At 44.8% G+C, this 17081-nt stretch overlaps 1 protein-coding gene across 3 annotated transcripts in view; it reads left to right on the top strand.

Annotated features, from left to right (window-relative positions):
• KLF7 (Kruppel like factor 7) overlaps positions 1-17081 on the top strand; it is a 66360-nt gene that overhangs the window by 25265 nt on the left and 24014 nt on the right. For all 3 annotated transcript variants that reach the window (XM_042040557.1, XM_042040556.1, XM_042040558.1), the window contains one exon: positions 5074-5686. In XM_042040557.1, the coding sequence (XP_041896491.1) occupies positions 5074-5686 (613 nt within the window). The remainder of the gene's footprint in view (positions 1-5073; positions 5687-17081) is intronic.

Below are 17081 nucleotides of genomic sequence, written 5' to 3'. Positions count from 1 at the left end.
GTATCCAACTTCCTAATTAGGTTTTGGATAACTTCCAAGTTCAGTGCTTGATGTCCAATTATATCTGCAGTAAAATGGCACTTAGAAGCAACTAGCACTTCCAGATAAGAACTTCAGATGATCTGCTAGAAAAATTCAGAACCAAGATATTAAAAAATACTTCAGCATCAATAAAACAGAGGAACTCAGTGAACATATTTATAAGGTGTCTTCCCTGATGTTCTGTCCTCAAATTAATATAAGTGTTTGGGCTTTTTTTTTACCCTTGGCAGAACTTTGTTGTTGCCATATTGTCCTGTCTTTAACTGTGCAAAACGCCCAGAAGTTTGAGTGCTTTAGAGATTTCACAGCATGGACAGGTGCTTCTCAAGTGACCTGTTATGTTTCAAAAGTCAGTCTGTATGTGTGGGTGAAATTCTAAAACACAACATCGCTGTCAACCAAGACTAGTTCTTTGCAATTCATTGGAGCAAGTTTAGATTTATACCCTGAGAACTAGGAGTATAGTTTGGTTCATCAGATGGAATTAGGTTTTCCAGAGCTGTCTGGACCTGAACCCAGATGCCTAACTTGTGTCCCTGCAAAAGCTCCTGACCTTTGGGCATGTCTTCCCCCGTTATTCTCTAAAGGGGAGACATTGGGTGCCTACACTGCCTTGAGGCTTGGCACACTGATGATGGTGGTGGTCGCAGCTGGAACCTTCCTTCTGGTTCCTCTCTGGGAGAGAGATGAAGTCAAACATCAGCACCATGAGTGGTGACTCCAGCTCCTTCATGTCTGGATTTTGAATGTTCTGGGTTGAACTTTAACCTGGATAGCTGATAGACACCATAAAATACAGACTCTGAACCAAATCAGGTATTGGCAAATCTGGGAGGGATTGCAGAGTCTGGGGTTTGTCTTGTTGTTGCAGTTAGTAGCAAAACTATCTTGATTTCTGCCGGCTGTAGAGTTAGGTGAGTACTAAGCTCTGCTGAAAATGGTACACATGTATCACATCTCTACTGTCAGAGGCACATGCTGAATTTCTCTTGTGTCGTATTTCATAGTGATGACCATACTCAATGTGTTTCGTAAATAATCTTTACTTTCAGTAGATGAGCTTTAGAGGTAAGAATACAACTAGATTAGAGCGCATACCTTTCTCAATTGACAAACATATGGAACACTGAATTTTCCTGGACCAGTGCTACTGCAAACTCTGAAACGACTAACAAGAAGTAGGTCCTTACCAGGCATAGGACAGCTCTACAGTAGCTGTCTTGTACTGTCTGAAGGAGCTGGTACTGCACATGGAAGTGGAATGGTGTGCAGTTTACATGTATTCTACCACTCCACATGCCCCAGGGGACTTGGATGGTAGTATAATATGGGAAGCAAAGAGATATTTTGAGTTACTGGGAGGGAACACACAGCATTTCTTGCAGGTGATGGAAATGCTCCTCTGCTGGGGAAGTGAGTTTTTTGCAATTGTATCCAAAATTGAAAAATCAGAGCAAGGGCTTGACAGGATTGTCCACATGCCAGACTGCTGTCTTCTTCTGTCTGGCTTACTTCAAGTATGTGGGGTCTTGCAAAGTCACATCCTATTATTTGTCAGCCATGAATCATCATTTCTTTTAACTGGTTAAATTGAGGAGCAAGGTGCAAGGAGAATGACCCTCATTAATCAGGGCAGATGGGTTGAATTAGTGGGTCACACTTTTTTATCCCTAGCCAGTGAAACTGGCTTGACAGCCAATGGCAGTCTTATGGATCTTCTTCTTTTGTTCCTGAAGGGAGCCATCTTCTTCCCTTTACAATTTTTAAAGTCTTTATTGCTGTATCATACAGGCACTGGGTAACAAAGTTTAATACCCACCATGTTGCCTGCAACGTAGCAACTAAAGCGTAGTTGGACTTATGTCACATGTGACATACTCCATCTGTTACACAAAGCTCCCTCTCTTGCATGAGTGGTGCAGGGGAAGCTGGACATCCAGCAGAACTTGGGTAAGAGCATGACAAGTGCAGCTCACTCCTGTCTGAGATATTCTTGAACTGTTTTCCTACCAGGCTGGTAGTGGAAGTAGGAGAGCTATAGAATCTGAATTCAGATCATCATCTGAAGTCAACAGTCTGGGTTTGTATCTCTGTGGATAGTGGTCAATATCCTGCTCCTCCCATAAAAAAAAAAAAGTAGTTTTTGGTGTGCTCACTGGCAAATAGCTCTGTGGGAATGGAGACCAAAGAACTTTCCTGCCCCTCCTGGTGGTCCACCAGGCTGGAGTGGGGACCTTGGTGGTCTCAGCCTGACTAGTTTCTCCAGGTCAGAGCTCAAGACAAGGCAGTGGGCTTAGTTGGCCTAAAAATTGTCATGCCAGGGCAAGGAGTGAAGAAAGCAGGCTGGTTTCTAAACCCTTGCTCACCACTCCCTAGGAGATTTGGACCACAAGGAGAGAAGGTTGCATAAGGTACTTGGCGTAAACTGGGAAGGGCGTATGGGGAAAGATGCTTTGTTTCTGCCACCAGAAAAAAAGGCAGCAGCAGGTAGGGCCCTGGCAGGAGGTAAGGAAAGGGCTGTGGCCATAACCCCTCGCCAGGCTTTGTCTGCCATGCAGATTAGGTGCAGGGCTTTTCTGGCTCAGCGTTGCTAGGCTCTTCCCTGCTATTGACTTGGTGGAGAGGCTGAGGGGGGTGGGAGGGAGGGACTGCATTATATTGTTTCTTTGAGTTGTTTTTCTCCCCCCTTCTATGGGGAGATGGGCTTGATCCACTGGTTTTGGATTTCAGAGGCAGAAGGCAAGACATGACCAGCTGGTGTCTTGAAATGGCACAGGTGCAGTGGCTGTGGGAGGGGGGGAGCCAGGAATAATTACAGGTTTGTGAAGCATCAGGCTTTGCCTGAAAAGGGCTCATCGAGAAACTGCTCTTTATGGAAAATTAATGGTGAAGCTGGAAGAACTGTCAGGCCCACTATTGTTGTCATGGGGTAGTGATGCCTTAAAGGAGCAGCACCTCCTGCTCGCATCCCCTCCACGGGCAGCCCAGAGCTGGCATGCAGCTTTCTGATCCCACAGCAATTGAAATTTCATGTCACTGTCATCAGATTTAATGGCCTTGAGTCCTTGTCTCTCCTCCCCGCTGCTGCCCTCCCTCTTTCCACCCCTAATTTGTGATTATGCTTGCTCTTTCCTTTGGAAGCCTTTTATTTATTGGGCCCCTAAACCTGTTTCTGCCCCACTGGATGAAGGCTAAGTGGACCAGAAAGCCCAAATTACATGATGTGGAGAACTCAAAAGCATTACCTCTCCTGGTGGTGGGGGTTATTACTGAAAGACTATGTGGCATGTTGAAAAGCTTCTCCCAAAACCCATTAGGATTTATCTGGGGAGAGACCAGATTCTCAGTTAAAGCTGTTTCTCACAGTCCCAGAAATGCACCTTATAAAGAAATCGGAAAGGTTGCTTAAGGCAAGTACAATTGATCAGTGTCCCACCCCCAGGCCTGTGTGCAGACGGTCTCATACCTCTGATAAAACGTACTTGCTGAAGTACAGCATGTCTCACCTGCTTATATTCTGTTCTGTTCTTTCTGTCCCATCTCTACAGCTCAGATCTATAATCAGCTATTACTTAAAAAAAAAGAAATAACGGGTAATTGTGTGGCAGATTTTGTTGTGAACTGGAAAGTCATCCCACCACATTGTATCTGCAACCAACAGTGTTGCTTCCTGGGAGTTTTGAAAGTAATAATCTCAAATTACCTGGCGGTTCCCAGAGAGCCGTGAGTGGGGCCTCCTTACATTCCTGTTGATGGGACCTTTGTACTCAGAAGGCAGAAGTCTCTGTCTCTCCTCTGGTCGTATGAAGCTTTCATTTCTTAATCAGATGCTGGACTCTCCAGATTGAGATGTAGTTGGGTCACCAGCTCCCATAGACTGAAAATTTTTGACTAAAACCCCTTTCTTAATATTGCTAGAAGTGTTCTCTGAGGAGTAGTTTTTAGAGGTTTCTAAAATGTATTAGTTAGAATGTCTCTTTCTCCAAGTCCTGTGAAATCACAGTGGTGGTATTAAGCCAGCTATCCTTTCAAGCTGCAAGAAATGAAAAACAGTGCTAATAAACTCCATTAAAAGCTCCTGAAACTACAGCAAATGGTTCTCTATAAACAATAAAAGTTTATAATGTTGGCTGTGGAGAACACTGGGAAGTGCTTTGGTGCCTGGAGGCTTTATTGGGGCAAGCTCAGGGCACTTCATAATAAGGCACATTCAGGAGGCTCATCCCATTCTTGTGCTGATGATCACTGCTGTGGAGGTGCAGGAACACAATTTTATGTGGCACCCTCTTTGACTGCAACTTCACCAACTTTTTAATAAGGGGGATGTGTGTATTTGTGTGCAAGTCTGGTGTCCTGTACACAGGAAACTCCATTTGACCAGATGTGCCAAAACTCCCTCTAAAACTGACAGTAGATCCCTTCTTTACTGCCACCTTTCCTTCTCTCAGGCCTTTTAGACAAGCTGTGGTCTCACTGGAAGCTTTTCTGCCTCCTATCTTAAAATGCCATGCTTCAGAATTGTGCTGTTTTAGGAACAGATTGGGCCCCAGCCAGCTACACTGAGTTAAATTTGGAGAGAAAGTTAATGTTTGTGAAGGAAGAGGAAGCAGTTATTTGGAGAGGTGGCTTTTTGTTTGTACATGGCCAGATGATGAGTCTATTAGGGTAGTTTCATATGGAAGTGGCTGTAGGACAGATTATACTTAAAGTTGGGAATGCCCTGGTACCCATGGAACAATGTACAGACTTTAATGAAAATGTAATAGATACTTTCTGATTGTTATATCTTCACTTCTAGTATAATACCTGCTAGCATATGTAGGTATTCCAGACTATCTCTGAGCAGCTTCAAACAAGTGCCAAATCTTCATGTCTCCCAGTGTGTGACCATCTCAGGAGAAGATGTTGGTGTTCATGAGTGCTGTCTTGGCATGCCTTTGGACCGTGTTCTCCTGACCTCAGTGGGAGCTATGCTGTAATCTCTCTCTAACAGCTGTTTTTCTCCCTCCCCTCTCCCTTTCCCTTCTGCAGACATGCCTGGAGTTGGAGCGATACCTTCAGACTGAACCGCGGAAGATCTCTGAGACCTTTGGTGAGGATTTGGACTGCTTCCTTCATGCCTCCTCAGCCCCAGATGCAGAGGACAATATACGACGGCTGGACCCCATCCTTTTACCAGTGGAGACGAGTACATGTGACAAAAGCGCCAACATGGACATTATCCTCTCCCGTGACAAGCTGCTGTCTGAGACGTGCCTCAGCTCGCAGTCCACCAGCTCTTCCACAGAAGGCTACACAGCCGTCAACCAGGCCCAGCTCAATGCAGTAACCTCATTAACCCCCCCTTCCTCTCCGGAGCTCAGCCGCCACCTTGTAAAAACCCCACAGACTCTCTCAGCGGTGGATGGCACAGTGACGTTGAAATTAGTAGCCAAGAAAACTTCACTCAGCTCTGTGAAAGTGGGTGTAGCAACAGCGACTGCGGGGACAATAAAAAGCGGGCAGAGTGACAGTGAGCAAGGAGGTACAGGGACAGAAGCATCCCCAGAAAACAAGAAGAGGGTTCATCGCTGTCAATTTAATGGGTGCCGGAAAGTTTATACAAAGAGCTCCCACTTAAAGGCTCACCAGAGGACTCATACAGGTACTTATGTAGGATGCTTCTCTCATCTTGTCCTCCTGCCACCTACCCGTAACCATCTCCTTTTATTCTCATTTAGAAAAGAAAAAAATCTCTTCTGAAAGTCCCAGCTTCTGTCTATGAAACAGGGCAGTGGAAAATATGGTAGGCCAGCAAATGTACCCATTATTCAATAGAACAGAGGAGTTCACCACCTACCATTAACCTGTTGGGGTTCATATGTCTTACGGGGCTTGATGCAGAGTAATTTTAGGATACCTAAGGGATGTAGATGTATCATTCATGTTAAAACTATGTGCATGTCACTTTGAGTTTTTGGCACTCACTTCCCCAAGACAACTTTAAAAATGTTAAGTTTAGTCAAGTGTTATTTTCTTCAAATAGAACATAGCGTGGGTAGGCTTTTGGTGCCTTTTGTATGGGAGAAAGAAATGTGTTTTAGATCTTAGATATGCTGTTTAGGAATAATCTGTGCATGAGGCAGCATGTGTAGATGCAGACATGTAGGCATGCAGAGGCACGTACCCTTCAGATACTCATGATCTTGGACTTCTCCAGTGCTAAAATACGGTCAGAACAAATAAAAGATTGACATGGAGTTTGAATGAAGAAGTGTAGGTGGAGAGGGAATAGGATGTATGGATAGATGTGAGGCTGTTATTTTGGGTAACATTTACAAATGTTATATATATGTGTGTGTGTAAGCTGGTTGAAGCATACTGAATTGGCTTAGTTTCATTTTTCAGGTTCCTTCCTCTCATTTCCTCATAGCCCCCACTAGCTTTTCAGCTGGTATTCATTGGCATTAATAGCTATGCAGTTCACACACATTGCTGCTTTGTTCTAAGCTTCACACGTGATGAGAGATGATAAATTCCCATTAGCACCATCTTATCATGTGATTATTCTTGTTTCCAGAGGGATTGCTATAATCAGTTTTCTCAATTTTACTGTAAAATGTGTGGTCTCTTATGATAACTGCACATTTAGTTCACGATCTTATCATGCAGTCAGATTCCTAGAAGCAAGGTTGTTCTTGCAAGGTAGAAAATAACACATTGGACTGACGCAGTAAATCAGACAAATATGTGGGTTGTTAAGAGAGCTGCATCCATCACATACTAGGCAGCCCTGTAAAAGTTACATGGTCTGAAGTATAAATCATAGTAAGACATAAAAGGCATTGATCTTTTTATATGGGCTTTCTAGTGCTTTTACTGGGGATAGCCACCTTGCCAGGAGTGACCTCACCTGTGATTCAGTGATTTGAAAGCCAGCGGAAGTAGTACAATCATTTTAAACTCAGCATCGACATGGTCAGAATGTTGGTTCCTTGTAGCACCAATGCTGCTGTGAGGGCTTGTCCCTTCTGGGGCTGGCCAGTGGGACGTCCCAGCCAAGGCCTTCCAGCAGGCAATGGAGCTTCCATGAAAGCACAAATGAAGAGTGTGAAAGCTGTTAACCCAGTGGTCTTGTCTGTTGTGACCCTCATGTTTGTCCTCAAGCTGGAAGTGATGGGTCTTAAACAGCTTTTCCTGAAGTCAGTCAGGGATATGACACAATAGCCTGGAAAGGGTGAACTTGTGAAGTTTTCCTGGTTTTGTCACACAGATGGGGATATGGACAAGGAGTCATGAGGAGCACTCACAAAAACTACTAATCTCTCAACACCTTTACCCTTTGGTGTCAAAATCTTTTAAAAGTTTGCATGCTTTTGAACCCAGCCCTAGGTCTGGTTGAATTTTCTGAGGTCAAAACCTTTCCCCTCTAACATCACCATGTGAAATCTTATGTAATGAGAAACGTTTCTCACTGGCTCTGTGATCTTTCTGTTGAATAGCCTTGGATCATACGTAGTGCCATGACGTGCTTGAGCCTGCCCATCCACAGCAGTGTTTGACATGGTGAGAAAGGCACGTCTGTCTTTGCAGATGCGGAGGACCTTTATCAGGTGATGAGACTGCAGCTGCTTGGGTGCAGAGCCCAGACCTCCCATTCCCAGTGCCTTACCTGGTGGGATCAGCTACTCCTCTGATCTTGCCAGTTAAACCATCAGTGGTTTAAACAGCCCCTAATTATGGGAGTATTTCTGTTTCCATTCACCATGTCCTGAGCAGATAGCATAGGTTGTTAGGAAAGCAGGAAGGCAAAAAACAAGAGGGAATACAAACCTGGAATGATGATCTTGCCAGTCTTAGCAGCTGTAAAACCACCCCACCCCTGCCGATGTCCTAGCTGTGCACAGCTTTGTAGAAAGCATGGTTTCCCTTGATGAGGACTAAATGCAGCCTTGTTGTTAAAACACATCTTTGATGCAGAACCTGGGAGCAGGGAACCTGTCTCTCATTTTTGTCTGTGGAAAGCAGGTTGTCTAAATACCTGTTAACATTTACATCCTGGGAGCAATCTGAGTAAATCGAGGGAAGGAGTGTGATAGGCTTATCTAAACATCTTATTTGAGTCTGGAGCACAAAGTCATTCAGACCCCTTCATACTGCTTATGTGCTCTGTTCCCTTAAAACACACTGACCATTGGATGCCTTAAATGAGAGCTGGTACAATCAAGACATTAAATGTGTTCACACTGACCTCTTCAATGGGGTTCCCCACAGGGAGCTCTGGCCTCTGGTAGGAGTGGGTCAGAGAGGAATAGCTTTGGAAATTTGGGACTGAATTATAAATGTCAGGGCTGTCTCCTTTCCCGTGCAGCCTTCAGGGCATGGGACAAGGAGCCCTTTTCTCCATGGGTGCTTTGTTTTTTTTCATGCCTGAACTGAGTGTGCTGTGGGTTGCAAATGCACCCAGCAGTGCCAATGGCTAGTAGCCACTTGGCTTAGTCTGTGGCTGAGCCAGAGGGTCTGAAATGATTGCGAGATATTTTCCTTCGGCTGGTGGTTTGTTAGTGTGTCATGCAAGAGCAGTCTGGCAGTGTGGGCTCTGTAAAAGGGTGTGAGTGCCCCGACAGACAAAGAGCTCCCAGTGTGGGGTTCACAGGCAGGGAGGCAGATGTGGGCTGGTCACTCAGCTTGCACGTGCAAAGTCCACTTGCTGGATCAAAGGGATTTACTGCAGTGCATGAAAACAAGAAACCATGGGCTGGGGAGCGGGTGGGGGGTGGAAGGCAGCGGAAGGAGGCTGCATTCCTTTCGTTCATATGTAAGGCTGACCAGACAGAGCTGGCTGCTGTTCCTCGCTGCTGCGTGATGAGCCAGGCTGGGCTGCAGGCAATGCAGGCTGATAGCAGCCTGCTAGGTTGGGAACAATCATCTCTTGGGATTTTACTTTGCTGGGAAGCCGAGAGACCATCAGACCCCACATTACACTTGGTGCATCTTCCATATTACTCTCCCACATCTCATCTGCAAGAGAATCAGGACGGCACTATAAGGCCCATCAATGGTCGAACTGGTTATGAAACCACCTTCTGGATGACCTTTGGAGAGGGAAAAACAATCATCTGTGTGGGAGAGAATTTAATCTGGAAGGAAAAGGGAAAAACATTGTCTGTATGGAAAGGGAAATGAAAATATTTGACTAAACTCAAAGCAAGCTGGGGTATCTAAAGTTAAGGGCGTGTAAAGGAGCTAAGAGCAGTGGTGGGTCTGACAGTCAGAGTGTAGCAAAGAAGCCCCTCAGGGAAGAAATAGCAGCTGGGCCTGTAAACAGGAGGAAAAGGTGAGCTTTAGGTTTGGAGAAAACCACACTGCCAGTGTGAGATGAGGTAAAAACATCTAAAGAAGGAGCAACCAGGACTGTCATGGTAATTCAACCCTAGCACATTTTCTCACGGTTATTCATGGAGCAGACATCAGTGCAAACAATGGCATTTTCTCTCTTTTGAGAAAGGAAAATTTTTTTCCTGTCTTCGCACATGCATGGAGATGAATTGTCAATGAAATGGAGAGTGGAGAGGGAAGGAATTCAAATGAGCCAAACCCCATGTATAACCATCAGTACTTCCTAAATTAGAAAACAGGATATTGCTGGAGAGTGTCTGAATGCAAATAAGTCTAAGGGTGAGCTGGCCTGTGACCTATGGAAAGATTAGTCATGGGATGTGACTGTGGCTCCCAGATTAAAGACTGCTGGAGATTTCTATCTCTTGACAAAACCATTCCTATCAGCCTTCCTTGCAGTAAATGTGCAGGGGAAGATGTAAGATGACGTGGGTACTTTCTGACCGGGGATGATGCATCACATAAAAACTGACCAGGAAATCCTTAAGATTGGGAAAGTGATAAAAAAATTACCCTTATGGGGTTCTGCTAGGATTTGCATTTCATGAGTATCAGAAGATTTTCTTTTTTCTTTTTTTCTTTATCCATCCAAAACCAGGATTTGAGACAACCAAAGCTCAAGTCTGAGAAACAACAGCTGGGCACCTCACATCTATATTTAGGTTTCTAAGGGCTAAACAAGTGGAAAATACCCATGTAAATAGATGTTACCAGTCTACATGTGATCTTAAGATAGCACTTCTTCAAGTGGGGTTTGTTTCACATTGTCAGGACATCTTATTTTAAATTATATAGTTCTTTGATCCAAAATGCTGGGTGAGAGTAACTAAAACAAACAAATCCACCCTGCAGGAAAACAAATTACTACATTTGCAAGAAAAAGATGAGGCATACGAGAGATGAGAAAGAGCATTAACCAACAGAAGATTTTTGAGATGGCATGTAAAACAATAGAGAAGAACTTTCCCCAAGTGTTGGAGATAAAAGAGGAAATACTGGGAATATGGAAATTATTGGAGGGGATAAAGTTGAGGAGAGTAGGCTGGATTATAGAGAAAGAAGATTAATACAAAGTAAAGCAATAATAGAGAAAATAAAGACTCTGTGTCAATGATAGCACATGAATGGGAAGCTGCATTGCTGTATTGTGTTAGTGTGGTAGCACCTGTGAACAGAAAGCCAATGAAGAGAAGGAAAAAGCAAGTAGCCAAGCACAGCACCAATTCTGTAGGATGCAAGACTTTGAATGACTTAGGGAAAAGCATTTGGGAGAACAGTATTGGTGCCATAGGAGAAATTAAAGCCAAAGCCCAAGATGTTTTGTTGTACAGAGACCCATAGCTTTGTGGCAAGTCTGCAGCTCTATGTGCAGGGCTGAAACCTGCCAAGGGAACATGGAGGGACATGGAGGATCCTGAAACTCCAATGGCAGCAGCTGAAGCAACAGGTGAATACACTGCTGGAAATGAGAGCCAGGGAATTGAGGGAGGAAGGGTATGTGAAAGACCTTCATTCAGGGCTGGATTTTCTGGGGAGTACAGTTGCTCAGCCAGTTTGGAAAGATGTGGTTTTGTTGTGATGTTAGACTTCAAAAAAGTTTTTTGTGTAAAAACATAACAAGTCTTTATCAAAGCTGATTAAAATAAGCCCAGCTTGATCCTGAGCTCCTTAAAACTCTGATCTTGAAGCCTTTTAGCCATTTGGCAAGTTTGGAGGGGAGTCTTGTGATTTCATTGTGGAGGGTCTGAGCCTCACTTCATTATTACAGCAAGAGCTTAGACTTAGGAAATTATCTTTGAGAACCACCCAGGCAGCAGGAGGATGGCCCCTGCCAAAAGCAGCCCTTGCCATTTAAAACACCCGTGGTGTTCATCCATACTTAGTTGTCAATACCTGAATTCTCAGTCCTGTGTTTCTGCTCCATCATTTGCCAAATCAATAGCACGGAACAACCTTATTATTTGAGTTTGAAAATGTAAATAGGTGTTATTTGTTTATTTGTTTGCCATGTAAGAAGATTTCTGGCACAACGTAGACCTAGAAATTGATGTTTGCTGTCTGTTCAGCAGCTGCAGGAGGGCAAGTGCAGGTGCCTCCAAGTGTTATGGCAGTCTGCCTTGGTAAAGCACAGAGGAGCCTTCTTGAGTTTGTAATTTAGTGTTTTCTTTATACCCATCCATCCACTCCTGAGCCCCTGTGAAGCACCCAGCCAGTGGGCAAATGATAGAGATCACAGAAACAGACTCAAAGAAAAACCCACCAATTTGTCTTCTGCCAATTTCCTTTGTGTTGCTTCTGTCCCACACTGGATAGAATTGGCAAGTTAACAACAACAAGCTATGATTTTCTTGTCCATTTGTCCAAATGCACTGTTATTTCCAAAGTATTTGAGGTCACACCAGAGTGAATTGGAGATGTGTGCTCAGAAATGCTGTTTTAGGCTGAGGTGGGTATAACTGGGAGACCTGAAGTGGTCTGGGCAGGAAAAGCCAAGTGTGCTACCTCTCATCTTAAAAGCAGGTGCTGGGTTAGAGGCTTTTCCTAAGCATAATGTGGGTGTTTGAGTCTGGGTCATATGTGGGCAGGTGGCCAGCAGCCTGGATGAACCTCTCCTAATCCAGAGCCTGTCTTTCACACCCCATGTGGACACAGTCCCACATACCTACATACCAGCAGCAGCAACTTGAAAGCAGGAGCAGATGAACTACAAGGCTTCATGGAAACTGACCTAAATACAGAGCAGAGGTGTCCATGCTTTTGCCAAGGGTGGTGGGGTCCCAGATAAAACCATGGGCATCATGGCACAGATTGTGCCCGCCTTATAGCACAAACCAGCTGTAGGTAGAGAGACCGGCCTGGTAGGGATAGGGAATATGAGACACCCGTTCAGTCCCATGCTCTCTGGCCCAGGTGTCTGTGAGGCTGTTTTTGAAATGAGTCTCATTGTCTGACTCAGGTTCCATGTCACCAGGATGGTGTTCTGGGCAGTGGCGCGAGGCATGGGGTGCGTCTCCAGTCATCCAGTGGTTGTCTCCACCATTGTCAGCACGTAGTGCCTGGCTTGGCAGGTTTGTGGGAGTGCGATGTAATTGATCTGCCAGGCTTTCCCATACTTTTATTTCAGCTATTGTCCCCTGTATCACAAGGGCTTTACGCTTGGTCTGCTTGATTGCAGCATGTTTCACATCATGGATGACCTGGAAGATACTGTCTGTGGTTAACTGCACCCCTTGATCACGAGCCCATCTGTATGTTGCATCTCCTCCCTGATGACTTGAGGTGTCATGGACCCACCGAGCCAAAAATAATTCACCTTTGTGTTGCTAGTCCAGATCCATCTGAGACACTTTCATCTTGGCAGCCCAGTCCACCTGTTCATTGTTGCAATGTTCTTCAGTAGCCCAGCTCTTGGATATGTGGGCATCTACATGGTGTACTTTTACAACCAGCTTCTCTACCTTTGGCAATGTTTTGCCACAATTCAGCAGCCCACATGGGTTTACATCTGCACTGCCAATTGGTCTAGCCACTCCCACAAATCATTTGACATAAACGGAGGCATTCCTTGGCTAAAAGCCATAGTTCATATTATAAATTAATTAATTATTATTCAATCTTCTTTTTGTTAAATTTTTTACTCCTTTTGCTCAGTCTTCTTCTGAGTTCTTGAATCAGTGCGCTGTGAGCCGATGGTCATGATCTCCCTCTGCCAAAATTACCCTTTCCCTAGTTTGATGAGTTGGCATTGTTTTTCCTTGTAATCTGGTATTGTCTTGGTTGTTTTGTCAATTGTCTTTGGTTCCTTAGTTCAGAAGAGCTCTTTCATGTGGAGGTGGTAGAAAAGCCTCATGGCCCTGCGTGGCAGGCTGGTTTTGGCCTCCACTCTGCGGAACAATTTGGACCACCTGAAGGGGCTCTTTTCCCAGCAGTCTGTCCCTACTGAAGATGAGGACATTCATCACCTTCCCTGTCCCTGAGGTTTCTTCGCATTTCTCCATATGTAGAAGGCAATAGAAGCCATGCTGAGCAGCCCCACAGGTTGCCAGGCCATACAGAGCAACGAGGTCATGTCAAGGGGCAAGTGAGTTCGAAAACTGGGACAAAGGGTAGGGCAGGTTAGAGGCTGCACTCTCTGGGATAATGGGCAATTGCTTCAGTCACTCAGGAGCAATGTCCATCCTCTCCCTCGCCCAGTTCTGGGAATTGCAAAGGCTGGTGGCGCTGGTCCTTTCAGCAGTCGTGCTCTTGGCGACAACAGGCGGTTTGTTTGGACCCTTGGGAATGATGTCCATCCTGAACCTGACCCAGTCATTGGGATTGCAAGGGTTGAGGCTGCTGGTCCATTCTTCGGCCATGTACATGACGGCAGTGAAGGACAGAGACAGCCTGTGGAGCACCATGGTCAGGAAGACCACCAGGATGAGCCTCATTCTGGTCTTTTGCAAGGATGACATCTTGACACGTGAGCTGCCTCGGCCTGCCATGTTGGTTGGTGTTCAGGCTAAGTAGCTGCCCAGTCTCTATGTGCTTGCATGTGTGCTGGCAATGTAACATCACAGGCTGCTGTTGCACAGGGCTCTGTGAAGTCACAAGGTGTTTTCTGCCTGGCTGGCAGGCAATGAAAGCCAAAATGGAGCTGGGACGGACTTGGGTAGGTGGAGTGTGAAGCCTGCTGCTCCCACTGCTATGCCTGCTGGCAGGCACTGAGCCCAGCAGTGCAGTGGCACTGTGTCCCACAGGATTTGCACTGTGAGCTGTGCCCAGACTCCATCCAAGCTGCATTCAGTGCTGTGCCCCAGCTGGGCAGGCATGATGTGTTTCCACACAAAGTCCTCTTGAGGGCAAAGTGACAACCCATGTTAAGAAGAAAGCCAAAATTCATGCATTTTGACAAGAAATCTTAACTCCTCTTGAGCAAGGGCTTGGACAAACTGACCTGTAAGAGGAATAACAGATTGTTCTCAACATACCATGACCTTTCACATGTGTTTAATCACCTTTTATCACCACAATGACAATTGGATACAGTCTACCATATAAAATTTCAAAGGGGCTTACTCCCTTCAATACACATGCAGTGATTGAGATTCTCACTAAAGCGATAGGTAACATCTACACTCACCTTCGTGGATTTGCCACACAGCACCCCTTTCTGCATAGAACCTCAGCTCTGTGTGAGGATCAAGTTCTTGCACACTGGGTGAAGGCACCTGTTTCAGGACAATGACTGCAGAACCAAAACCTTTCCACTGGTCAACTTTAGACATAATGAGAAGGCTTAATAAGAATCAAGGTCTTTAAAACACTGCAGGCCAGTGTGCAATCCCAGAAGTCCCCATTTGCAGATAAGCACACATTTGTCGTGTTAGGTGGATTTGTTCCTGAAGATGTCTGGCTTTCAAAACTCAGGACTGAAAATTGTGGCTGCAAAACTGAGTGCTAAAAAAACATTTGCAGGCATGCTAGCCAAACTAATGATGACAAACATGAGTTTCAAGATAAAAGCTGATGCCCAGCTGAGTTCTGAAAGAAGGGTGTACTCTACTGTATGGCAGCGCACATTCAGAGGCTTAGCAGGGATTTATCCCTTCCTCCTGTACATGTGGACTCTCACCACACACAGAGAGGTCTTAATAGATTAGTTGATATAAACTTCCATTTGTACATCTTGTTAGTCACCTGTAAAGTTTGCAAAGCCTTTCCTTCTTCGGAGTGAAATTTTCCACATTTGGGTTTTTTTCCAGTGTGGTTGTTGTTTGTTATTTTAGAAATTGGAGCATATGTGTTGGAGAGAGGCAGGGAGAAGAGAACTGTGCACAGTGTAACAATTTTAGCTAAACACTTGGCCTGTGTAGTTGAAAATAATAGAAGACTTCTATCTGTGAATATCTGGGTAAAAATTAACTTGAATGGATTAAGCTATGATCCATTGTAAACTGACTTCCATATGAGTGGTATTTAATCATTAATTCTTTGTGAGACCTGTAGAATCCCAAAGGTGACTTTTTTCTTGGGCTTTGTTTGGCTTTGAATGTGTGTTAGTAAATATGTTTCATACAGAAAACCTCTTTATGTTTTGAATTTTTCTCCCTGAAGGCACAGTGTTGCCCAGCAATGGAATGTCATAATGCACTTACCTGGCAGCATGAATGACCTGGGTGGTTTCCAACTGGTTGCGTGTATCCCCCTTAGAGCTAAGGACAGGTAATCATTTGTGCCTTTTCTGAAATCCAGATGGGGAAACTTCCTAGCTGGTAAAATTAATTGTCTTTACTCACTGCCTTGTGCTTTTGAGATTAGTCTGCTTGGTTCACCAAGGGTTGCCCAGCAGCACTGCCAAGACCTTTTTACTGAGCCCTGCTCAGTGTGGAGCAGCAAGGAGCTCGTGTGCTGCTGGGTGCAGCCTGCCAGCTCAGCCCAAGGACAGAGAAAGCACCAGGAAAGATGGGATCTTCAAGGATCATGTGCCTGCCACGACGTAGGTAGCTCTGTCTTGGCACCAGGGCAGCCTTTACTGGGAGCCAGTGTATTCTTTAAACCCAAGCGCATGATTTCCTTTTTGAATCTACCCCCAAATCAAATTCAATGTCTGAATGATTGAGATCCTGGATCTTTTTCCATTTTTGTTGTTGACAAAAATGGGAAACAAAAGGAATGTATGTTCTTTTCCCCTTGTGTTTTATTCCTGTGCTGTCTCTGCCAGTCTGCATAATTTTTTTGGTCATCTTTTCTCTGATTTTCTAGTGGCTAAGGGGAGAAGATGGTAAATGCTGAAAAACATCAGCAGTGCAATAGTTTGAATGAGCAAACCCCACATTCATTAGCAAAAATATGGAGCAAAACCATTTAAAATGTTAGCATCTGGAAAAGGGAAGTCTGTTCCTCTTAATTTTTTTTGTCATTTCTGAACACAGTCTGTGATACATGTGTCTTGTATTTTTCTGGCCTATTTGCCTTTATATATAGTCTGGAATTTCTCAGAAACTCTTGACCTAAAATGTAGGTTTCCAAGGAACACATCTTTGATACACTGCTCTGGATTGTGTAAATATGCACCATGTCCCTTAAAGGCTGTCTCATTGTCCACCCTCTAAGATACCTTACAAAAAACAAAGGGATGAGAACATGTTCCAGGGTGCTGGAAAAATCTGACCCAGTGAGCTGCTGAATTTTTTTCCTTTTTCATCTGTTCCTTCTGCCACTGCTACCTTGCTTTGCATCTTTGAGCTTGCAGAGCTCCACAGAATCTGAAACTAGAAGCCCTTATTAGAGGACATTTTTAAAAATTTCTTGCTGCTCCTCTGGGGACCAAAGTAATGGCAGCTTGAAGCAGCAGAGAATGTGTAATTAGGGCAAACAGCGATGCCTCGCGTGATCGGGAGAAACAGGAGGAGAGGAGGGGAAGCGCAACAGCCCGGCGTGCACAGGCTGTTACTAGGAGACCCCGGCACGAAATGCATGAGATGCGGGGTGCTAATGGGCCGGCCCCGCCGCCTGGGTACCAGCCCGACCTGCTGCACAGCTGCTTCTGCTCGCCCGTTGCCAAGCAACTCCATCCCTTCTTCTTTTCTCTTTTCTTTTCTTTTCTTTTCTTTTCTTTTCTTTTCTTTTCTTTTCTTTTCTTTTCTTTTCTTTTCTTTTCTTTTCTTTTCTTTTCTCTT

Source organism: Corvus kubaryi, unplaced genomic scaffold (assembly GCF_017639235.1).
Source record: "Corvus kubaryi isolate FWS band 111438036 unplaced genomic scaffold, C.kubaryi_AGA036_p1.0 37396, whole genome shotgun sequence".
In the NCBI taxonomy this organism is placed as follows: domain Eukaryota; kingdom Metazoa; phylum Chordata; class Aves; order Passeriformes; family Corvidae; genus Corvus; species Corvus kubaryi.
The sequence above is the reverse complement of the archived record's forward strand: the minus strand, read 5'-3'. Positions and strand labels throughout refer to the sequence as shown.